Here is a 24438-nt window from a genome sequence, read left to right on the forward strand (position 1 = left end):
GGCAGAGCCCGCTCACCGTGAGCAGTGCTGGGAGCACAGGTCTCCCCGTGTTGTTGCTTGCTACCTGTGCACAGGCACAGCGGACTTTTAATTTGGAAAAGTCTAAATTAAGATGAAAGGAAGCCAGCAGTGATCATCCATTGTTAGAGTATGCATAGCTTCTGGAAAGGTGTTTGGGCCACAAGAAATGGAAGGATTACAGGAGAGATCTGGGACAGACTGGTTAGAAGCAAGAGACCTGGCTGCTATCCCCAGCCGCTCCAGAAACTTGTAAAATATTTGTGGGATATTCAGTGAGACTGGAAGAGGAGGAGGAATGTGAGCACAAGAAGGAAGAATCTAATGTTACTGAAATTTGAATGAGTGCCAGAAGTGATTCCTGGGGCGATTCTGGGCATGTGAGTTCTAATAACCGATTCAGTCCAAATGTTGTGCCATTTAAGGAAAATCATTTTGTTAACTCTGTATCTTGAAATATTGGAGAGTAAAAGGAAAATGAAAATAAAGATCTAACTGAAGGATATAATGTGAAAAAAGATATAAAAGGATCTGTATATTAAATTATAGTGAGGAATTAGAAAGAGAAGTTAGAAATACAAAAAAGTAAGGAACGCAGGGGAAGAAAGTACAGGATGTGAAGAGAGAAGAAATTGACAGACAGGTATTATAAACTCACCAAGAATGAGAAAAACAGGGCTGTGGCAGAGAGGAAGTGCCAGATGTCATGGTCATCAAAGAAATCGAGCAGGATACACTCCCGGTTCTTCTCCCGGGATTCGGCTGGGGTTCCCTGGAGGAAGGTGAGGCAGAATGTGGGTGAGCACTCCTACAGTTCAACTGTTTAGAGGGCTGAGCGTCCAGAAAGCCACAAAAATGCTATTGGATGCCCGGCTCAAAAAGTTAGCTTCCAAGAAAACATTAGTCCACACGAAAACTTGTACACAATGTTCACAGCGGCCACACTCATAAGAGCCAAAGAGTGGAAACCATCTAAATGTCCCTCAACTGATGATAGGTAAAATGTGCTGCATGCATATGATAGAAAATTATTCAGCAGTTAAAAAGACATGAAGTACCAATATATGCTACCACATGGATGAATGGATAAGCTAGACTTCAAGATCACATATGGTATGATTCCATGTGTATGAAATGTCCAGAACAGGCAGATCTATAGAGACCAAAGATAGATTAGTGGTTGCCTATGGCTGGTGGTTTAGGGAGAAACGGAGAGCGACTCCTAGCGGGCAGGCTTTCTTTCTGGAGTGATAACAAATGTTCTAAAATTGATTGTGATGGAGAGCTGAGGCTTCCTTTCTGCTACTCAATGTATCACTTATTTCCTAGGCCTCAGTTTTCCCATCTATGCAATGGATTTATAAACACCTGCAGCTGGGTATTTGTTTATGGATAGGATTATGAGAAGATACAGTAATAAAGGTTTGGCACACGTTAAATATCCATGGGCAAGAGAGTCATAATACAACACATAATGAGCATCCAATCTGCCCTGTTTGGAGGGCTCACACCTTGACGAGGCCTACTCTGACAATGACGACAGCATGCCATTTATGTGTGGACATTAAACACCATCCCTTTTAGAGAAAACTTTCATTTCAAAGACAAACAGCAACAAGCACACGGAGAGGGAAGTAGGAAGATCAAAAAGGCAAGAGGGAGGGAGAACATTTCCTCTGAAAAGAAAACTGCCCTCTTACCTCCCAGCTGCTGAGATTCTGGAAGAAAAAGTACAGAGCGGAGGCCCACACCACAGCCGTGGCCACGATGCAGAAGAGCGGGATGGGGAGGAGCTTCTCCGAGCTGCGGAGCTGTGGATGGAAAGCAGATGCAGCTCGCGGCCTTTTCGGACCCAGGGCGGGCGGCTCCCGGTGCCCACTCTCACCTTCATGATGATGTAAAAGGCCAGGTAGAGCAGCAGGTTACAGATGAAGATCCCCAGCATGTAGGAAGCGAAGTCCCGGGGTCGATAGATCAGTCCAAAGAGGGCGCTGGGTGCAGGGAGGGATTAGTATGTAGGCATCAAGCTGGGTTTGTAACATTGTTGGCTTTTTCACCTCCACTTTGGGGAGGAAGGGAGTTAAAAAAAAAAAAACCTCTAATGCAAGTAAATTACAACACCTCCTTCAGACCTGGCATTTTTGATGATTGTAAGGTTCCCATAAGTGGATGTACCACAATCCTCTTTCTAGTTGAAATAGTTTTCCTTTTGCCTTGCGGCTTTTCATTACAAAGAACAGTGCAATGAATAAATCACTACCTTCAGACGTATTATGCTTTTCTCTTTTTTTGCATTTAAGATTAATTCATTAGACTAGATTACTAGAAATAGAATTATCTCAAAATTGGCTTGCCACACATTATCAACAAAAAACTGTCTATGATTTTTATTATTTATTTATTTATTTAAAAATGTTTATTTTTGAGAGAGAGAGAGAGAGAGAGAGAGAGAGAGAGAGCATGAGCAGGGGAGGGGCAGAGAGAGAGGGAGAGTGACAGAATCCCGAGCAGGCCCCACATCCAGCATGGAACTGGACTCGGGGCTTGATCCCTTGACCATGAGATCGTGACCTGAGCTGAAATCTAGAGTTGGAAGCTCAACCGACTGAGCCACTCGGGCTCCCCTATGGTTTTTACATTAATACTGAAGTTTAGTTTGGTTGGGGTTTAGCACTGCTTTTTTCCCCCAAATTTCTTTTAAAATAACATTCAAGATTCACATGAAGTCACTCCATGTCTTGTAGTGTCCATGGGAAACTGAGGCTGGAGAAAAAAAGAGGAAGCCAACCCTCCACCAGGTTCCCATAGTGCCGGTGTGTTGTCACACCCCATTCATCTCTGCAGAACTTGCTGCCCAAAGAGCGCCTGTGTAAGAAAAGAGAGGCCATTTACCTTGTCTTGTGAGCAGATCGTGGGTTTGGTTTTGGTCATGGGAGGGGTGGGGACAAGCCAGGTGTTTGTGAGCACTGGGGACATAGTTATCAGGTGCTCATTACCAAGGGGCTGGTCCCTTTTCTCCCACGAGCACCCTGCACCCTATCTTACAGAGTCATCAGGACTGTGGGGTCCTCCCTAAAAGAGAGGTCAAGACGAGTGCCACAGGTGACCACTGCCAAGAATCACCCATCTCGACATGTCTGTACATCAAGGAGGGGTCCTTCACAGGCATGGCGCTTACCCCGAGGTAATCCCTGGGTGACAACATAATGGGAAATCTCTTCCACAAGCATATGCCCCAAGTAAGATTTGAATTCTCAAAACCAGATTCTGGCTTTACCCGAAGGTATGCCTCTGTTTTCAATCCTTTCATGTCTTAAAGGGGGGCAGGAGTCATCTTTCTATCAAAGGTCACTGACCTTTTTAGCATATCAGCTAAGAACCACTAATAAAAGCAACTAAACTTACTGACTTGGGGTAGACTAATGAAACAGCTCACTTACTCACATTTTAAAGTTGAGAATAGGTTGTATAAAATAGTTACAGATAACAAAAATATAGGTCTGTTGTACTGTTCTATTTTGAAGCCATCGGAGGGAAAAAAGCCCAGGTAATAATGAGGGAAAAGAAGAAAAGGGATATTGGTGCAGTAGGAAGATTGAGAACCATACGGTAAGAAATAAAGAGGATAGAGACTTGTACACACACACGCTCATGCACACACGCAAACACACACACATTTAGTAAGAAAGGGAAATGTCTACTGGGTAGCCTTGATGGAAAGATCTACAAGACTTTAAAACTATGCTTCATGTTTGTAACTTTTAGAATAATCTCTAGCATCTAACTATCTACATAGTTTATCCATGTAGATAACAGATTTGATGTTGGTCTTGTGGCGCAAATGAGCTCAATGCATCAAGGTGCTGAACGCAGCACTTTAAAAGAGACCACCGTTGGCACACAAGGCTTCCTAGTGTGTTCTTTGTGGAGGAAAAATACCTTTCTTCCAAGTCCCTAGGGCAAGCACAGTCCTACACGCTCCTTAATTTCACATTTCTTTATATAAATGACAGCCAAGGAAAGCTAAACCGCCGTGTTACAGACATCAATAAAGAGAAAAACGTGTCTTCCTAAGACTACTTACAAGGACCAGTTAACCAGATTCCCCACGATGAGCAACACCATTCTATCCTGGAAAGAAAACATCAGATGAGAGACTGCACACATCTCTTTTCTTTTGACCTACTTGTAGGGGCAGCACCAATTATGGGGAAACAATTGCCTGGTGAAAGAGTTTCCATGGTTCTAAGAGAGCTGTGCCTGCAGGCGGACACTGATCTCCTATGGGAAGAAATGGCGAGGCCTCGGTCTGTGAACGGATGTGACTTTGTGTCTGTTAAAGGAAACACGGTGAGTAAAGCAGGACTCTTACTGTTTCCCCCACCAATGTGTAGGGTAGCTGGGCACCGCGGCCCCACTTCTTGAGGAAGTTGGTGGTGTGTGCAGATTACTCGGTAGTGAAAAGGATTCTGCCGTTGCTGTAATGTAATCCAGCACTGTTTCCCTGCGCCGTTACTTAGCGAGCCACAAGGCGGCTCTTGGGCCTCACCCGTTTGGCTCCCGTTTGCTCTCCGTTACTCTGACTCCAAGGAGGTCCTGCAACGCTCAGGCTCCCGGTCTCTAAACACACAGGCTTAACACTAAAGATATTGGTGGTGGGTGAACTAGGAGAGGTCCATCTCAAAGGAAAGTTCCTCTGATAGAGATTAATTCACAACCTGGCCCTGCTTCTTTGCATACAGTGTAAAACTTTTAGGTGGCATCTGATTGTACTTTAATTTGCATGTCCTCATGGGATTCTCTGTGCTGATTCTCTGTCTTTGTGGGTGATCCACCTAGCTTGGAGGAAATATCTTCCTTTAAAAAAATTAGCTCTGGGGCGCCTGGGTGGCTCAGTTGGGTAAGCATCCGACTTTGGCTCAGGTCATGATGTCACGGTTCGTGGGTTCAAGCCCTGCATCGGGCTCTGTGCTGACAGCCTGGAGCCTGCTTCCAATTCTGTGTCTCCCTCTTTCTCTGCCCCTCCTCTGCTCACACTCCGTCTCTCTCTCTCTCTTTCTCTCAAAAATAAACATTAAAAAAAAATAAGAGAAAAATAGTCTGCTAGAAAAAAAGACAGTCTGCATCACATAATGTGAGTAAACAAACAAACAAAACATTAATTGCTCCTCATGGCTCACAGCTAAGGCAGGCTTAACTCTCAAAATACTCACAGGTCCTACTGGTTTTTTTTTTTTAATATTTATTTATTCTTAGAGAGAGAGAGAGGGAGAGAGAGAACATATGCACAAGCAGGGGAGGGGCAGAGAGAGGGAGACATAAAAAATCTGAAGCAGGCTCCATGCTCTGAGCTATCAGCACAGAGCCCAACATGGGGCTCAAACCCACAAACCGCGAGATCATGACCTGAGCCAAAGTCGGATGCTTAACCAACTGAGCCACCCAGGAGCCCCAGCCCTACTGGGTTTTAAGTTCTCATGTAAATAAAACCCTTCAGCCTCAGTCCCCTCAATAGAGTTCCTGCCCAAGTTCTAGAGGGTGAAAACATTCTCATATTCCTTTATGTCAATATGATCGTAAACTATTTGATCATAAATTATTAGCAGGTACTTCGTGAACTCCTGTGTGTCAGGCCCAAACAGTATCAGGAATTCTGACCACAGCATGGTGGAAAGGTTGGGGTAATGGCTCCCAGCACGTATGCGGCCTTCCTAAGGTCACTCACTGGCCAGAGAGCCAAGATATAGCTGGGACCAGGGTCCCAATCCTTCTGCCTAGTGTAGAAATGTATGATATACTGAAAACAGTGATGGAGAATTTTTAGAACTTGCATTTCAACCAGTAAGTAATAACCACAATTTTGAAGAAAATATCCTTGCTTACTGTAAAAATCAAACAATGTACACAAATCAAACCAGTGTATAGTGTGGCACGTGTTAAGTTCTTTTTTAAAAAAAGTTTTTAATGTTTATTTATTTTTGAGAAAGAGAGAGACAGAGCATGAACGGGGGAGGGGCAGAGAGAGAGGGAGACACAGAATCCGGAGCAGGCTCCAGGCCCTGAGCTGTCAGCCCAGAGCCCGACGCGGGGCTCAAACTTGTGAACTGTGAGATCATGACCTGAGTTGAAGTCGGATGCTTAACTGACTGAGCCACCGAGGTGCCCCTGAAAGTGTTCAGTTCTTGATGAAAGCAACTGGAGTGATAGATGCCCAGTTTTCTTGGGACAAGCCTGGTTTATGCCTGCTGTCATGGTATAATTATCCAGTGAGTGCCCTTTGCACTTCCACAAGTGAAATAATCATACCTCTTTGGATGACACCTGCCTTGATCCTTCCCCATAGCAACTGTCACTATTCCGTAGTTTTGTATGTATACACAGATTTCTTCTTTAAACACTAGCAGTATTTCATGTATAAAAATGGATCTATCCCAGTCTGTTTTTTATGAGCAAGAAGAAGAGTAAGGAACATGCTTCTTCCCCCTACTTGGAGCTCAGCCACCCTGGGCCATCTGGCCTTCTTGATTTAGGGAACCTGAGTGTCTGCCCCGAGCCTGCCCCTCATACTGTTCCCCTTCTCTCTGGGACAAGGCCAAGGCACACAGGAGCACGCACGTACCATATACAGAGGCCGGCTGCACTGCTGGACGAAGTCCGTGTAGAACACCATAGCGGCCCTTCGGAAAATCCCCATATCTGCCGATGACACAATTGCATAGTAAGGCTTAGTCAGAGATACTACAGAATACTCCCATACGGCCCAAGATTTTAGGGCCAAGATGATGTCGTCTTCACCTTATAAAAATGGTGCTTTGTACTTATTAGGTCAGAAACAGATGTTTGCTTTAAAAAATGGTGCCTGTGGGGCGCCCCGGTGGCTCAGTCAGTTAAATATCCAAATTTGGCTCAGGTCATGACCTCACGGTTTGTGAGTTTGAGCCCTGCGTCAGGCTTGCTGCTGTCAGTGCAGGGCCCACTTTGGATCCTCTGTTCCCCTCTCTCTCTGTCCCTCTCCCTCTCTCTCTCAAAAATGAAAAAAACATTTAAAAAATTAAAATTAAAAAAAATTGTGCCTGTACATGCCTGTGCTGTCTTGTAAGGTGTGCTGTATCCAGGCATCATACTGCAGAAAAAGGCAAGTGAGGCGGACCCATGTGACAAATGCTCACAAATAATTTGAGTGGCCGGCCAGCGCCTCTATCGTCTCCATCAGCTAAGTTCCCCTTTGTGTACAGTTTAGTGCAGAGGTGTTTCCTTTATAGCAGAGATGTTATGGGGCCCCTCCAGGTACCTTAAAACATCTGCTCTCTCTAGAGGATGGGAAATCTTAGCCTGTAAAAATTCGAATCTGTATTTCTCCATGTGGTTGTAAGTCAGTAAGAATTGAGCCAAGGGACACTGAAGTCTATGGAGCACATTCAGAGAGTCTAAACTTGTACTGCAACAGTAATCAAAAGAATGCAAGTTACGATGGAGAGCAAAAGATCGGGAAGAATTTTCAAATGCGATCCTTCAAAAGCATAGAATGAAACACAGCACATGTGTGTGTTACAATTGTTCTATGAACAGAGTGAGGGTCACAGGTGGAGCTGTCTTTCTGTGAACAGTCTACACTTGTAGACATCACAGGCAAGGCTGAGGTCTGCTCAAAGCAAGCATTTCAACCAGGGGGGACCCCAGCTGTGTTGTGAATGCCATCCCTCCTCACATTTACCCTTGGGGTCAATTTCACCAGACTTCACTAGACCAGATATACTGAGGGAGGGAGGGGATGGGATGGGTCCATGCAACAGTCCAGAAGACGTGCAGGGCAGGCTGGGCTGGAGTGTATCCTTTCCTCTGAGCCTCTCTCTGGCCCCCTCCCCATAAGCTGATCCTGCCCAACCTGGAAGGGGTGTTCAGAGAGCCAGGCTGGCAGACAGTCACGCAGGTCGTTGTGTTAAGAAACCAATCTAGAGCCCTGGGAAGGGTGGCTGAACATTACCTGTGTCAGACACATCTGAATCGGTGGGAAGCAGGGAATAAATGAGAAAAGAAAATGATATAAGAAGGTAGCCAAACAGGTAAACTACTGGTCATTTTATTTTTCTCTCAAAACGATGACTTTAGTTTTATTTTCCAATTAAAAAAAGTAATGTTTGCTCATCATAAAGAACACAGAAACTTCCTGCCTGTCTCAAACGTTCAGACGTTTCCTCTTCTTCAAAGAGTGAATCAGAGTCTGTCTCTCCCTATCTCCTTTATGCACCACTTGCATTTTGCAATCCATTCTCTCTCACAAGTGATCCCTGCCATCCTTTCCTTGGGCTCTGGTAGCAGAGTCATGATCTGGGCAAGTGGCTCTATGGTTTTCTGTCCTCCTTAGGAGATGCTCTGCCCCATTGCTGCTGCCTTTCCTGTATCCACGTTCATTTGCAGGTGCGGCCTGAGGGCCACGGAGAAGGTATGTCATTGCAGAAAGCAAAGGCAGCTTATGAAATGGGCGGAGAGGCTGGTGTTGGCTGAACCACTGTCCGCTAACTCAGCTTCCTGCCTTTGGACTAAATTTAGATGCAATCATTGTCACCATAGAACAGGACATTTTCCTTTGGACTCTGGTAAGTCTGTGACCACCTCGGGAAGAGGTGGGTAGAGAAATTGAAAATACTCAGTAGTGCTATGCACTGGCTGTCTTCCATTTACCCTTGCAGACCCATTTGCCACATCTCTGTCCTGCACCAGGCCCACGAGCCTGACTGTAGGACCACGTAAGTGGATTTGCTCACTCTCCATGGATTTGGACAATGGGAAGCCCCAGTAGGAGACTGGAGGGACACAGGAAGAAAAGGGAGCTCAGAGTACTTATCCTCCTTCTGCCCTCCCTGTGAGGTTGCCTTAGACTGGCCGTGTCTTTCAGGGTGACTTCCTCTCCTTCCACATTTTGGTAACTACTTCCTTCCTGTCCTTTGGACTAATGGATATGAGAGTTTCTCTGCTACTTACCCCAGGTTGCCAGACTACCACGTTCATTCTCCTCTACCTTGACCTTGTGTTATGAACAGTCCCTTTGTGACTAAAACCTTCATCTTTCTGTGTGACATCTTTTTCCTGTTGAGACCCTACAGACTATTACATGGTCATAATATGCTACTTACATCTCTCCTTTTTCAGAAGGTAAACCAATACGGTATTGCAAAATTGTATGGGGCAAAAGTGGTATAGATATATTAAAAGTTCCTGTATGTATTATTAATGGTCACACTGTATTCAGATGTATTGAATACATCTGTATTCAAGTTTATTTTTCCAACTCAGGGAGCAACCAGAACAACCATGCTCCAAATTATTTTCCTTTTCAAAGTTGACTTTGTATGCCTTCACTCACCTTTGAATCTGGAGGATGGGGCATGACCAGAGCATCAAGCCAAATGCTCTGCACAACCATTTAATGATGCTTCCACTGGGCGATTTGGAGGTACATTGGCTCTGTTATTGCCACGGGCAAATCTACTGACTGTGCCACAGGGGAAAACTAAGCTGCCAAAATGAGAAATTGTTTTATTCAGCTTTCTAATCTGAAAGTTACTTGGTTATGTAGAATCACTCTTAGACCTGGCTGTATTTTAAAGGCCCTCATTCCCTAGTGAGTAAGGGGTCTGCCGGGCAAGTGAATACTCCTTCTAGGCCACGTTCTGAATTCCCAGACCCCAGAATTCCCCGCCCAGATGGACCTGAGTCCCCTCGCAGAACCTGATAGCCCCCTTCCTTAGTCTAGCTTCCTGAGGACAGATGGTACCCCTGGAGCGGGCACTTCTAGGGGCAAGGAGGGGCCAGCTGAATGCTGGGCAAGAATATCCATGTACATACTTGTGAGACCCCTTAAGATGCAGGACAGAGCCAGCGTGGGAAGAAGAGAGGGGCAGGGGCTGGGGACCAGCTCTCCGATACAGTTATGTTCTGGAGTGTCCTTCTGAGGAGATGACAATTTTAAATTTGAACCTGGACCTTCTAGGTTGTAATGAAGGCATATATATTTATCAGTTTGTTGGCCTGCTTCCCTGCCTTCCTCCCTCCCTTCCTTCTATCCACGTATTTAATAGATTTTTAAGTCTGCTTTACAACTTAAATTTTTTTTTAGTGGGCTTTTATTTACACTCTTGCTTTGGGCTCTGCAAATACGAGGGTTCAGCCTATGCTTATACACAATTATTTTTCTTGAAATATACAAAAGAATATTTAAGTGTGGCTTCCTGGACCTTAAACGGCCTGGGGATATTTAAATGCTCTAACGTGACTTCAATCTATCTGTTCCCGTGCATGCTGACAGCAGCAGGGCAGAAGCTGGTCCCATGGAGCATGCAGTGCTCTAATGTGATACGTTCACATTGTCGGGTAGTTCAGCAGATGTCCCACCTGTTATGATTCCTAAGTCTCAAAACGCTCCAGTTCCAGGATTTGAAAACAATATAAAATTCATTCTTGATAACCATGTAGGCTACTTAGAGAAATGCTCGTTTTAAATGTTACAGTCTGAAAGCTATTCCTCTAGGTGGAATGAGTGGAGTGCTGACCAACCATTCTTCAAACACACTTTCAAAGTCTGTGGGTTATAGGGGTGCCTGGGTGGCGCAGTCGGTTGAGCGTCCGACTTCAGCCAGGTCACGATCTCGCGGTCTGGGAGTTCGAGCCCCGCGTCAGGCTCTGGGCTGATGGCTCGGAGCCTGGAGCCTGTTTCCGGTTCTGTGTCTCCCTCTCTCTCTGCCCCTCCCCCGTTCATGCTCTGTCTCTCTCTGTCCCAAAAATAAATAAACGTTGAAAAAAAAAAATTTTAAAGTCTGTGGGTTATAAAGCACTGGGTCTTGGGGCTGGGGGTCTGCCTCAAGTCTGAGTATGACCACCTTAGTTTCTCAGTTGGAATCAGAACAGTGGCAATAGCTCATTGTGATCCTACACAGGAGAGGACGTTATAAAATACCCAGAATTCAAAGCACGTGTTCATGATGACCAGCAACACTTCCATTTAGGGTGAGCGAAGACAATGCTTTCTTGAGGTAAGTTAATTAGTGTGTTAGTGTAGAGCAACAGGTGACTCACCTATCTTGAAACGACCCATGTAGTAGATCTGGGTGCTAAGGGCTAGAGATGCCAAGATATGGATTGCGGAGAAGATGATCCAGAACCACAGGTCGTTTTTTCCAAACACCTAGGAGTAAAGATGGAGGTTACCTTCATCCAGGGTTTTCCCCACAGAACTCTGGAAAATCATTCTCTCATGTATGCATAAGGAGTCAAAAACTGAGCTGTGCATGCATTTTGATCCCCCCCCCCCCAACTTCTGTGAGCTCACAGGGATCACACTGCACAAAAAAGAATGGCTACCTGGCCAAGCAAAAATGGAAGAAGGAGGAAATGGGTGAGGCACCGAACAACAACAGTTAGGGGCAATAGGTCTAAAGCTGGGAGCTAATGCTCTGACAATGACTGCAGACAATGGACATGTGTCCCTGCACATTTAGAAAGCCGCTTCTGCTCTTTTAAGTCTGCCTCTCCCATCAGCTTGAACATCTCTATTCCATTCTCACATGAGTGAGGTCCCAGCTTTACAGTGGAACTCTCCAGGGGTGGTAGTTTTGCAGGTGCCTATTACATTATTAGAGGTAAATAGCTAAGTAACTGAATAAAATGCCATGAATTGACTCATGATGGCCATGTGGCAGGAACCAAGGATTGTAATTAATTCAAACCTGTTCCCCTGAGGTCCACCAAACAAACAGCAACAAAACAAAACAAAACAAAACAAAACAAAACAAAAAACAAAAAAACAAAAAAGCTCCCAAGGGGGTATGTTTGGAAAGCCGGGCTGAAGGCCACGGGGAGGGACGCACCACTCCGAGGACAGTGAGCGTGATGACCACCGCAAAGGAGGCGTAGGCAGCATAGGCGCTGGCATTGATGTCTGGGTGGCGGGTCTGGTAGAGCTTCAGCATGCAGAGGCCGGCGATCATGTACATGAAGGAGGTGTCTGAGGGCGCACAGGGGGAGCCAAAACAATCAGGATCCAGTAGGTGACAGACAATTTCTCTTTAGTCTTGAAAAACCCCCTGCCTTCAGGCCCTAGAATATTTGCTGCCCTCAGTTTGTGTGGAGACCTCCAACATGGCAGCCTCCACAGGCACATTCTCTGGCCAGACCCCACATACTCCACTCACAGAAGAAAAGTATCTGATGATAGGATAAATAATTGACTATCCCCGCTTGGAGGGGTATTTGCGTTTAAATGCTGGTGTTCAACAGCAACAGCAAGAGTCCATACTGGTGACGGTTAGGGCACTGTGACCATGGAAAGAATGCTAGGTGGGTGTGGAAGGTCCTTATCCGCGTCCTGAAACATAACCACATTGATTGTTCAATATATAGCTCATATAATTGATTGCTCATATATAGCTTTACAGCCTAGGGATGGAAACTAGCTAGAAATTAAATGTGGCTTAGTTGTACAACAGTGATGGAAATGCAAACTGGAACAACAAGGCAATGTCCCATATTACTCAAGAGTGTAGCAAAACATTTCAATGTCTGATGGTAACATATTAGTGATGATATAGGGAAATGGGAACTCTCAGGCAGCTAGTGGGAGTAGGAATCAACACTCTGGAGAAACTTGGAAGTTCTTGGTAAGATGGTGACTGGTCCAGGTGACTCCAACATTCTACTTCTAGGTGTCCCAGGGAACCTCTCTCACATGTGCACAAAGAGAAGTATGTAAGGGTGTTCACTGAAGCACTGTCTACAATAGCAACATATTGGCAACATCTAAATGTTGTTCAGTAGAGGAATTGACAAATGTAGTATATTTTTATTACAGAAGATGACAGTCCTTAAAAATGAAAGAACTGGATGCCTTTGATTCAATATTCATAAATCTTGAAAACATTGTTGGACAAAAAAACGTTGCAGAACATAGTTTGATAGGTAAATATTAATTTACTACAAATGTAGTAAAATTATAAAAACTGGACTGATAAAATATCAAATTAGTCAAGCTGTTGCCTCTGAGGACGGAAGAGGGGAATAAGTTTGGAAAACAGTTCAAAGGACTCAACTTTGTCACATTTTCTTTCTTCTTCTTCTTCTTCTTCTTCTTCTTCTTCTTCTTCTTCTTCTTTTTAATTAAGTAATCTCCATGCACAACACAGGGCTTGAACTCACGACCCTGACATCAAGCGTTGCATGCTGTACTGACTGAGCTAGCCAGGCGCCCCACAACATGTTATTTCTTAAAAGGTAGATTTAAGGCAGGTATTTTTAAATGTTGGCATTTGTTCACTCTGAGTGGTGAATGATATTGTTCTCTGTAGTTTTCTCTGTTAAAAGTGTTTCTAAATTAAAAAATTAAATGTGGCAGAGAATTTCTGTGGTGTTCTGGGCCCACAGAGGCTAGAGTACAAAGATAAAAATGACTTTTTAAAATTCTTCTCCTTGAGTGTGGAGGTCACTACTACTGGCATCCGTTCTCACCTTTCTCCTTCCTGACAGCATGTTAGTAACTCAACTGCCTCAGCCCCATTTTCAATTCAGAAATGCATGCCTTTTTAGCCTACTGGTTTCAGCAAAGCTAACCCACCACCTGTGGTGCGTTGGATGGTTCTCACTGGTCTAAAAGGTGATCTGACTCCTTTGCCACCATGATTGATGTCCCAACCCAGGCTTGAGCTAACCAGCACCTGGAGAATAATTCTGGAATGGCTCATGACTATTTAAACTATTGAGGCGTGGAAGAATGTTATCTGGGGGGGGAGGGGGTTCGCAAAGAAGTTTCCTTGCTCTTTTGTTTGTTTTTTTTTTTTAATTTTTTAAATGTTTTTATTTATTTTTGAGACAGAGAGAGACAGAGCATGAGCAGGGAAGGGGCAGAGAGAGAGGGAGACATAGAATCCGAAGCAGGCTCTAGGCTCTGTGGGGCAGAGAGAGAGGGAGACACAGAATCCGAAGCAGGCTCCAGGCTCTGAGCTGTCAGCACAGAGCCCGACTCGGGGCTCAAACTCACGGACCGTGAGATCATGACCTGAGCGGAAGTCAGACGCTCAACCGACTGAGCCACCCAGGGGCCCCAGAAGTTTCCTTGCTCTTAAATGAAGGCTCGTGGAAACCAGCTTGCTGCAACCACCAGACATCATGAAGTAGATAGAGACAGGAAGCCAGGACTCGCTGTAGCTATTTTTGCCATCATGAGTTTCCTGATAGCCTGAGGATAAAATCAGCCTGCAGGCTCGGCATAACCCAAGGGATTATGGAGAATTGGAGCCAGGGCCACCAGATAAATCAACTGCAATCCCTTTCCACCTTTGGACTTTCAGAAGGTGAGCTGATAATTGTCCTTATTATTTAATCCAGTTGAATTGGGCTTTCTATTATTTTCGACCCAAAGCAGTCTAATTACTAAGTTAGGCCAAATTATACTGAGGAAACTTTCCAGGTGTCTGTTGAATTCTATCTGCCCTGCTGCCTAATACTTAGCCCATTGCCCACCTGCAAATCTAGCCATGGGATCATCATTCACTGCTGAGTGTTTTCTAGTCTGAAAGTGGTCAGAGAGAAAAAATGGTACAACATGTAGAAACCACACCCTGTGGGGAAGTGCCCTTGAATCACTTTAGCTCACATAAAATATTTAATTCTTGCATGCATGACCTTGGTATTTTGTGGAGGGTCCCAGGACCGGACTCCCATAACTTAAATTTGTGTGGTTGATGTAAATTCTAATTACCAAATTGGAAGTTGGAGTAATTAGGACAGACATGGTAACAAGCACTGAGCACTCCTTCCATCATCAACGCGATGCCCATAGCATAGAAAACACCAAAGTGTTTAGGAATCCCATAATCCTGAAAAAGGAGAAAGTGTTGTCAATGGAAAGACACCAATCAGTGACAGAACCACAGGATCTGGAAATCCAAGCTTCTGGCCTCCTGTTGTTCATTACACATAACCCATCACCACACCATCAAGCCAGATGTCCCTCCCCTTTGCAGATCCTTCTTGGAACCATGACCCTTCCTAGCTCCCACATCCAATTTACCCTCCCTCTCCTCACCATGGCAAAGATGTCCTTGGCTTCTAGGGCTCTGCGATGGAGAATGTCTCGGCGTAAGACTATCAGCAGGAAGAGGAAGCCCAGGAGCACATGGCCCAGGTTACTGAGAATGTTGTTGAAGGCACTAAAGGAGGAGAAGGAAACAATGAGAGAGTCGAGGTGATCCAAGATATTCAGAGAATGAATGAATGCTTGAATGAGTGAGTATACTCAGCACTCCACGTTTTCTACCTAGACTTTTCATAAGATTTCAGGACTAGCAAATCATCAGAGATCATCTTTAACCTTACTCCTTTAATTTAGAATGCCTAACCTGTGATCACATGCCCATTTCCTCCCTGGGATGCCTGTGTGGCTTCCCCAACACCCACCCAATCTTCTCTTATCCTGACGACACTGGCATGGAATGAATCCCAGGAAACAGAGCTGCTCCAAAGATGGGCAGTTTGGCCAAGTGTTTCAGCTACACCGTGAGAGGGAATTCTCATAGATGGACCCATGCTATGTGTGTCAATATTCAGCTCTGTAATAGTGACGTGTCAGCCGGTCATGGTCAGTTGCTTTATTTCAGGAAACTGAGGCTGGTTCAGTTCTGGAACAAGAAGTCTGTTCTTTCCACTTCACTATGTTCTGGTGGCTAGACCATGGCCTTGGAGGCAGCAGGCCTGGGTTCAGTTCCTGGCATCACTAATAGTTGAGGGACCTTCTGCAAGTTCCTTTGTAAGCCTTAGTGTCTTCATCTGAAGATGGAAGTGATGCTAATCCTACCTATCTTATGAGGTTGTTCAGTGGATTAACATATGAGCAGCTCATGCCCGTGGATGAGTGTCGTCACAGCTAGGACCTGATGTTTTCAAAAATGTCCCTGTCTTCTTCTTAGGAATGTTTCCTGAGGCCCCTATACAGGAATGAAAGGAAGATATCTGGTCTCAACTTTTTGATTTCATCCTCCTTGCCCTTGACTGGGGTAGTAATCCATAGTTGTTTTTAGTATTTTTTTTTAATGTTTATTTATTTATTTTGAGAGAGAGAGATAGAGAGCAAGTGGGGGAGGGGCAGAGAGAGAGAGGGAGCCAGAGAATCCCAAGCAGACCCTGCAGCTGTCAGCGCAGAGCCTGACAGGGGGCTTGAACTCCTGAACTGTGAGATCATGACCTGTGCTGAAACCAAGAGTCGAACGATTAACAGACTGTGCCACCCAGGCGCCCCAGTGTTTAGTATTTTTAAAAACTGAAATCACATCTCACAGAAAGGAATCTCTAAATGTCTCATTGGCAACCAGAGGCCAGGGCTCACCTCAGGACGCCCAATGGGTGAGCACAGAGGAAGTTGTAGTAGCAGATGTCCTGATTGCCTGTGACATTCACCACCTGCAAAATCAAGAGCGAGAGGAGCAGATGCAGTTTTTCTCCATCTACTGAGCCCACCCTGAAACCACAAAAGGCAGGCAGTGCTCACAGTGATTTACCATATAACCAGTGTTCCTTCTCAGCAGGGGATGGGTCATTGTCTGCTGCCTTTACACAGCACAGGCTAACTAGGACCGTCATGATATGTTCTATTTTCTGGATGCATGTTGGGAGGGTGTGGAGCTATCCCATTCTCTATGTAGGAGTGATAACCACAGGGCATGTGGACAGGAGGAAGCATGTGTTCAGTTTTCCATTTTGCTCACCATCTCTATCATTAAGAACCTTCCTAGACCATAGCACAGTGGTATCTTCTGACAGGGCCCTGGAGTAGTAAGAGAGTATGGAGATTATAAGCAGTGGTGCCCAAACCTCATAAAAGTCCTTGTCCTCATCACATAGTGAGTAGGAAACTGGCCAAATTATTAGACCAATGGCTTTCAAACTTAGAAATCTGTACATTAGAATCACTGGGGGTCTAATCAGTACTGATGCTTGGTTCTACTCTCAGGGACTTGGACCTAATTTGGTGTAGGGTACAGCCTGGACACCAGGATTTCAAAGCTCCTCAGGTGATTTTCATGCACAGCAAAGTGTGGGAATCACTGCATTAGAAACACCATCAGCCCCTTGTGCTTTCTACGTAGGCTTTCTTGCATAAAATAAATGCTAGAGAAGGTCATTATGTGATCTGGACCCAAGGTTCTATGAAGGCGCAATGGGGATTCTCAAGGTGTTTTAATTATTATCTTTGTTTATTTGTTTTTACTCTATTTTAGTTCTTATTTTATATTTTCTCAATTTTATTATCTTATTAGCTTTTTAAAAACTTATTACCTTTTTTTAAGAAGCTGTTTGTAGTTTTATAAAAAGTACCCTCAATGAGAGGGCACAGGCTAAATTAAATACCAGATTTCTTTGTTTTGACTGGAACTTTACTCTGCTCATTACGCCTTGATAATCAGAAGTTCAGACTGGTAAATAACAGATATAGTTGATAGATATTATGACTGAATGAGCTTACGGTAATGACTTTAGATTGGTAGACAAAATAATACGAGGTCCCAGGCCCCTCTGTGATAAAGCAATTGGGAACTAGATTTAAAGATTCATCAAAGATGAAGCAATGGCGATGTCTAATTTGAAGACAAAATCGGAAGTTAATTCTTGGACTGAGATCAAGTTATATAGACTTTTCTCTGTAAGTCATAGCAAAGATCCCTCCCTGCAGCACAAAAGCTGGGATTCCGGGGTTCTGGGCAGTACTCACTGTCTGGTAGGTGATGACCAACTGGATCACAGGCAGTGCATAAAACACAGCAATGGTGATGATGTTCCTAAGCAGCCAGAAAGAACCGGAAATTGTTATTTCCAAATTAACAATGGAATTTTTGCTCAATTTTTTAACATAAGAATCCTTCTACTCCGTAACTCTCTAATTAACTTGCAAAAGTAATCAGAAACTGATTATGCAGTTCCCATTTCTTCAGCCTCCCACTCCTACTAACATTGGTAAAACTGTGATACCTGCTTCTGTTTTAACCAAATTATTGATGAGGGCCTATTTCTTAGGTTGTTTTAGATTAGATGTTAGATGTTTTCGATTAAAAGTGACCAGAGCGCAAGTAACGGGAGATGGATCACATGAAAGGATGTGGCTCTCTTACATAACTCTTACTTCCAAAATGATGGTCCCACTATGAAATTCCATGCGGCCCCCACTGTCCCTTGCTTCCCTCGAATACCTGTAACCAAGTAAAAGGGCGTCCTTCAAGAGAAAAAAATGGAAAGAGCTATCACAGCATCAGCCTGGGATTTCTGAGGGGAGAGGGGTCCCCTGCTAGGCAGCTCAGCCTCTTGGCTTGGAGAGAGGCTGCATCAAGGTCTATTTAGCACTGGCTGTGGTATCATTTCCTTTCAGTGTGGTTCGCAGCTACTCTGAGACGCTGTAGACATCTAGTCCCTGAAATCATTGGCTTTTGTAAGAGCAAGTCTGGGTGAGAAGAGGGAATGGCTTCAGTTTAGCGTGTCCCATGGAAGATAGTGACATGTTATTGTTAGGTTGCCTTTCTGGAAACGGATTGAGTGTGTTCCCTAAACATATGGGATTCTACTACTATTCTTATGATTCTTTTTAATCACTATGAACACTTTTTTTTCATGTTTTTTATTTTATTATTTTTAATTTAAAAATTTTATTTAAATGCAAGTTAGTTAACATATGGTGTAATAATGATTTCAGGAGTGAAATTTAGTGATTCATCACTTACATCACTTACATATAACACCCATCCCATCAATATAACATATTACATATAACACTTATCCCAACAAGTGTCCTCCTTAATGCCCATCCCCCCACTTTACTACCATTCTTATTTTTACTTTTATGTATTTAATTTAGGGCTGGCTGCTTTTTGTAGTTTATTTTTGTTTTTCTTATAGAATGTGGCATGAATCCTTGAAGCATCTATATCTTTGCCTCATTAAACTGAAAGGTGTGCCATAAGTGATCATGGCTTTTACTAAGAAAATTTTCATTTTACTTAAGGGAACCATGGTCCTAGTGGCCACCTACTCACCAGAAATAAATTTTATATTTTTTGCTGACAATCCTCCGGTCCTTCCTGGACAGATCTGACAGGTAAAGGAACATCTAAAATATCAAATAAAAAGAGAATGCAAACATGTACTTGGCTTTTTTTTTTTTTTTTTTTGTGGAAGACACACAAAGGAAAGCTTTATAAATTCTCAATCCAATCCATTGCTAGGGATTAAAATTATTTAATAAACTTTTCTTTCAATTTTGTTTTTCCCAGAATACCCTAATACACACCCTAGTATTTTCTCTGAAATAGTAAGAATTGGCTGATGTAGAAAAACCTATTGGGAGTCTCAACTGCTTCTTACATCTCAGGAACTGGTTTTGCCATTTTTGGAGATGTCCACTGTGTGGTTCTTGAATTATACGATTGAAACTGTGCAGTCCACTTTCATATCCCTTACTGGATACAACACAATATAATAAATATATGCCAAAAGGAAATGAGCTTTATTCCTGAGGGATGATAGGTACAGAAACAGAGAGTTTTCCCAGGTATACCCCTCATGAATCTTTTCTTTCATCTGGTGGATCCACTTCAGACCCTGAGTATTTTTTTTTTAAGTTTTATTTATTTAAGTGATCTCTACATCCAACGTGGGGCTTGAACTTACAATCCAGAGATCAAGAGTCACATGAATTACTGACTGAGCCAGCCAGGTGCCCCCAGACCCTGAGTGTTTTAATGCGCTGCTCTCCTTAATTCTCTCACCTTCTTCCTCCAGAAAGAAATGCTGATTAGCAGGGTATTGCTTTTAGTCTGTAGTTATATTTTATCTAAAAAGCCCTCAGGGAAATATGGTTTCCCTTGAAGGGAAAAAATAAAGGAAACTGAGACCTTTGCTGAAGGTGTATTTGACTGTTGAACATTCTGCCCTTGCCAAGAGTACGGCCAGGCAGAGGTACCTTGGTCCGGATGATGTTCTTATCACTCTCAATGTCTGGCATGGTGTCGAAGTCACTCTCCTCCACAGAGCTGTCCGTGTCCGACTGGCATGGCTGCCCACCATCAGAGGAGGACATCTGCCTGCCAGGACTGGAGCTTGACTCCTCTGAAAGAGAGAAAACTCATCTGCCTTCCAAAGCTAGGAAGAACCCATGCAGTCCATCCCTCTCTGCAAAAAGCAGTGCTGACTCATTCTTGAAGATGTTGTGTTGGTAAAAACGAACTCCTTACCCACAACACATGTTCTTTCTCTTAATTCCTCCTCAATGGACTTCTACTTTGCCGCTTCTCCTATTTTTATATTTAAATTGTCTATTTCTAGGGCTGAATGCATATTAAGAACATAAAGGCAACTGCTCTGTTAACTACTTGGATGCAAAAAATAAGATTATGCTTATATGTCATGTTTCATATTTTACAATATGAACATAAATATATAAACATACACATGCACAGTTATGTATAGCATCGACCACAGACCCGTGTAAGCACACGCATATCCAGCAGCTATACATTGCTCGTGGGTAAAGTATTTGTACACTGAAACCCCCCACATGCCGCATCTATGATTATATAATGAGAACAACACTCTCAGGAAGAAGAATCCTTGTGTTCTCATGAATGTTTCCCAGAGCAGATGGGAATTTGTGCAGCTTGATGAGCACATGAGCTGAGCCTACCTTCTGTTTTATTGCTTCTGTTCAGTTAGTTAAAAAAAAAAAAAAATCCTGTTCTTGCAGAGCTAGAAATAAGTAGCCTGCATGAAACCCACATGCTTCTCAAAGTTACAGTACACCAGAGTAGGAAGAAGGACTCCAGCCCATCTCCCTGACATATTAAGCAAACCATTCACAGACCCACAGGAATTCTGTCTCTTTCAGGCCACGCAATGAACACTGAGGGGTTGCCATGTGAATGACTAGGTTCAATTATGAAGTTAGCCAAAATGAACGATTGTCAGGCTACAGCCATGTTCACCTGCAGCACAGCCTTAGTCTTCTGATCGCCCTTACTCCACTGAAACCTGAGAATGAAAGAGCTCGTCAATTGATTTCGGGCTCCCTGACACCGGCTCTGACATACTGTTCATGCCCTAAACTCAGGCCGGGTATGAAAACATCCCCACACGGACTTTGGGAGTTGACGGCAACCATGGTAGGGAATTCTGCTCAAGTGTGGCTAGCACAGAATAACAAACTAGAGAAGGTTGGAGCTGGAAGGAGCCTTCCAGATCTTCCAAACAATTTCTCTTATAAAGAGAAGACAATCTTAGACGATGACTGCCTTGCCCACTCACACAGTTAATAGTGGCTGGAAGGCCCTTTTTATCCTATTCTCTGGAGAATTAAGAAATACTTCAATGAATGGACTCATAGTAGGCAATACCTATTGCCCCATAATTGCTTCCTTCAGGGGTGCTGGCAGCAATGGGATGTGACACCGCCATATTTCCAGAGCCTGTTAAAAAGAAAAGCAAACACTTCATGTCCAGTTGCTAAAACAACACAACTCTAAGTAGCTTGAATCATCAGTCCAATACAAGACTCACCAAACTGTGACCTACAGGCAAAATCTAGCCTGCTACCTATTTTTGTATAACCCTTTAACTAGAATGGTTTTAGAATGTGAGACAGGAAACCATCAAAATCCTAGAGGAGAATACAGGCAACAACCTCTTTGACCTCAGCTGTGGCAACTTTTTACTAGGCATGTCTCTGGAAGCAAGGGAAACAAAAGCAAAAATTATCTATTATGACTTCATCAAGATAAAAAACTTCTTTACAGTGAAGGAAACAATCAATAAAACTAAAAGCCAATCTATGGAATGGGAGAAGATATTTGCAAATGACATACCAGATAAAGGGCTAGTATCCAAAATCTATAAAGAATTGATTAAACTCAACACCTAATCAACAAGCAGGTTAAGAAATGGGCAGAAGACATGAACAGACACTTCTCCAAAGAAGACATACAAATGGTGAACAGACTCATGAAAAAATGCTCACCATCACTCATCATCAGGGAAATACAAATCAAAATCACAATGAGATACCACTTCACACCTGTCAGAATGGCTAACATTAACAACTCAGGAAACAATGGAGGTTGGTGAGGATGCAGGGAAAGGGGAACCCTCCTACACTGTTGCACTGTTGGTGCAAACTAGGGTAGCCACTCTGGAAAACAGTGTGGAGGTTCCTCAGAAAGTTAAAGATAGAACTACGTACTCTATGACCCTGCAATTGCACTAAGTATTTATCCAAAGGATACAAAAATACTGATTTGAAAGGGCACATACAACCCAATGTGTTACAGCAGCATTAACAATAGCTGAATTATGGAGAGCCCAAATGTCCATCAACTGATGAATGGGCAAAGAAGATGAGGTTTATATATACACAACAGAATATTACTCAGCTATCAAAAAGAATAGAATCTTGCCATTTGCAATGATGTGGATGGAACTAGAGTGTATTATGCTAAGTGAAATAAGTCAGTCACAGAAAGACAAATACCATATGATTTCATTCATATGTGGAATTTAAGAAACAAAACAGATGAACATAAGGCAAGGGAAGGAAAAATAAAATAAGATAAAAACAGAGAGGGAGGCAAACCATAAGAGACTCTTAACTATAGAGAACAAACTGAGGGTTGCTGGAGGGGAGGCGGGTGGGGGGATGAGTTAATAGGTGATGGGTATTAAGGAGGGCACTTGTGGGGATGAACACTGGGTGTTATATACAAGTGATGAATCACTAAACTCTCCTCCTGAAACCACAACTACAGTATATGTTAACTAACCTAAATTTAGGTAAAATCTTGGAAAGGAAAATAAATATTTTAAATGGTTGGGGAAAGAAATCAAAAGATTTCATGACAGGTAAAAATCACATGAAATTCAAATTTCAGTACTCATACATGAAGTCCTGTTGAAACACAGTCACGGCCACTTGGGTATGTCTATGACTGCTTTTGGCTATGGTGGCAGCGTTGAGCAGTTGTGACAGAGACGATACGGCCCTGTGAAGTCTAACATATTTGCTATTTGGCACTCTACAGAGAGAAAAAAAATCTCCCAGTTCCTGCCTGAAAGTATTGCAGAATCACAAGAACAAAGGAGCACAGGTCCTGAAATCACTTTGAGGAAGGTCACCACTGAACAGAAACACAGAAGTATCTGTCTGTCATTAAACCGCCGTAATGTGGAGGCTTTCAAAATAGCATTTAGCAGCACCTTAACCACTGGCAGGATAAGTCCAGATAGGGAGGAAATTACAGCACTCCTTGGAGCAATCAATGGTGAAAACTGAACTAAGGATATGGAAGAATATGAGATATTTTGAGAGATATTTCTGTATCTGTTGCCAAATTTTTGTTGGCAGTGAGAGATAAATTAAGATAATGTTCCTCAAACTTTTCCACTGAAGTACTCCTTGTAGCACAGGGAGTGAACTCATCCCTCTGTGTCTGGTGCTGTCATCTGGAGCCATGCCACCACCAATATCAGAGAGAAATAGCTTCCAACCTTCTCCTTGGTTGTTAGGCAAGATGCTATTCACTGAGTTTATTCACCTCCGAGAATTAGGTGGATCTGAACAAGGAGACGAGAAACCACAATTAAGCAGGGAATCTAGGCAGTTTCTCTGACTCTGACTTCATGCTACAATATTTCCATGAGCCACACTCATCCGCGGAGATGCTTGAAAATGTTTCTTTACGCCTCCTGAGCTTTGTCAAGGATCTAGGATATTGTCAGGCTGGTGGGCATTTCAATATAGTATCTTCCTTCTGAAGTGAGATCGCTTGTATCACATTACAGGCAGAAAGGTCTGTGTGTTACCCAGTCAGTCTCTTATATGGTTGCAGAGAAATAGATTTTCAGTGAAGACACATAACTGAGGATATTCGATGATACCCTCACTGTAAATGTATTTCCATTTCTTCATTGAAAATGCAGTTTGTTACAGTTTGCGTTCATGCTGCAGTATGTAACCCGCACAATGGAACCAAAAGCCTCACCAGTTCATCATTTATCACAGCCAGCTCTCCTCATCCACCTCTCAAACTTCCTTCCGCTGGTGGGCAGTAAAATCATTCACGGTTTTTCAGGCCAATTTGTAGGCTTTATCATATCTTTTAGTCTTTTTGTGTCCATTCATTTCCTTCATGAAGAAAAAGATTTAAGGGGCGCCTGGGTGGCTCAGTCGGTTAAGCATTAGACTCTTGATTTCTGCTCAGGTCGTGCTTTCATGGGTTCATGAGTTCGAGCCCCGTGTCTGCTTGGGATTCACTCCCCTCTTTCTGCCCCTCCTCTGCTCGTAACTCTTGCTCTCTCTCAAAATAAATAAACTTAAAAGAAAAAAGAAAGGAAAATATTTAAATCCTG

At 43.4% G+C, this 24438-nt stretch overlaps 1 protein-coding gene and 1 long non-coding RNA gene across 8 annotated transcripts in view; one reads left to right on the top strand and one right to left on the bottom strand.

Moving 5' to 3' along the window:
* Positions 1-24438, bottom strand: part of SIDT1 (SID1 transmembrane family member 1) — a 112688-nt gene that overhangs the window by 2644 nt on the left and 85606 nt on the right. For 2 of the 7 annotated variants that reach the window (XM_086675406.1, XM_086675405.1), the window contains 15 exons: positions 21435-21506; positions 20009-20154; positions 19083-19156; positions 17771-17837; positions 16388-16461; positions 15092-15215; positions 14765-14882; positions 11883-12019; positions 11092-11200; positions 8003-8017; positions 6638-6714; positions 4103-4149; positions 1904-2009; positions 1719-1829; positions 677-790 (listed from right to left, as the gene is read on the bottom strand). In XM_086675406.1, the coding sequence (XP_086531532.1) occupies positions 677-790; positions 1719-1829; positions 1904-2009; positions 4103-4149; positions 6638-6714; positions 8003-8017; positions 11092-11200; positions 11883-12019; positions 14765-14882; positions 15092-15215; positions 16388-16461; positions 17771-17837; positions 19083-19156; positions 20009-20154; positions 21435-21506 (1391 nt within the window). Of the gene's footprint in view, positions 1-676; positions 791-1718; positions 1830-1903; positions 2010-4102; positions 4150-6011; positions 6264-6637; positions 6715-8002; positions 8018-11091; positions 11201-11882; positions 12020-14764; positions 14883-15091; positions 15216-16387; positions 16462-17770; positions 17838-19082; positions 19157-20008; positions 20155-21434; positions 21507-24438 lie in introns of those variants that run through there. The other 5 variants (XM_086675404.1, XM_086675403.1, XR_015240301.1 and 2 more) reach the window with 5 other exon arrangements.
* Positions 2507-4807, top strand: LOC147577447 (uncharacterized). Its single transcript, XR_015240303.1, has 3 exons — positions 2507-2887; positions 3066-3202; positions 4211-4807. It is a non-coding gene; the product is annotated as an uncharacterized LOC147577447 (long non-coding RNA).

This window comes from Puma concolor, chromosome C2 (assembly GCF_028749965.1).
Source record: "Puma concolor isolate L17-30 chromosome C2, mPumCon1.1.hap2, whole genome shotgun sequence".
In the NCBI taxonomy this organism is placed as follows: Eukaryota; Metazoa; Chordata; class Mammalia; order Carnivora; family Felidae; genus Puma; species Puma concolor.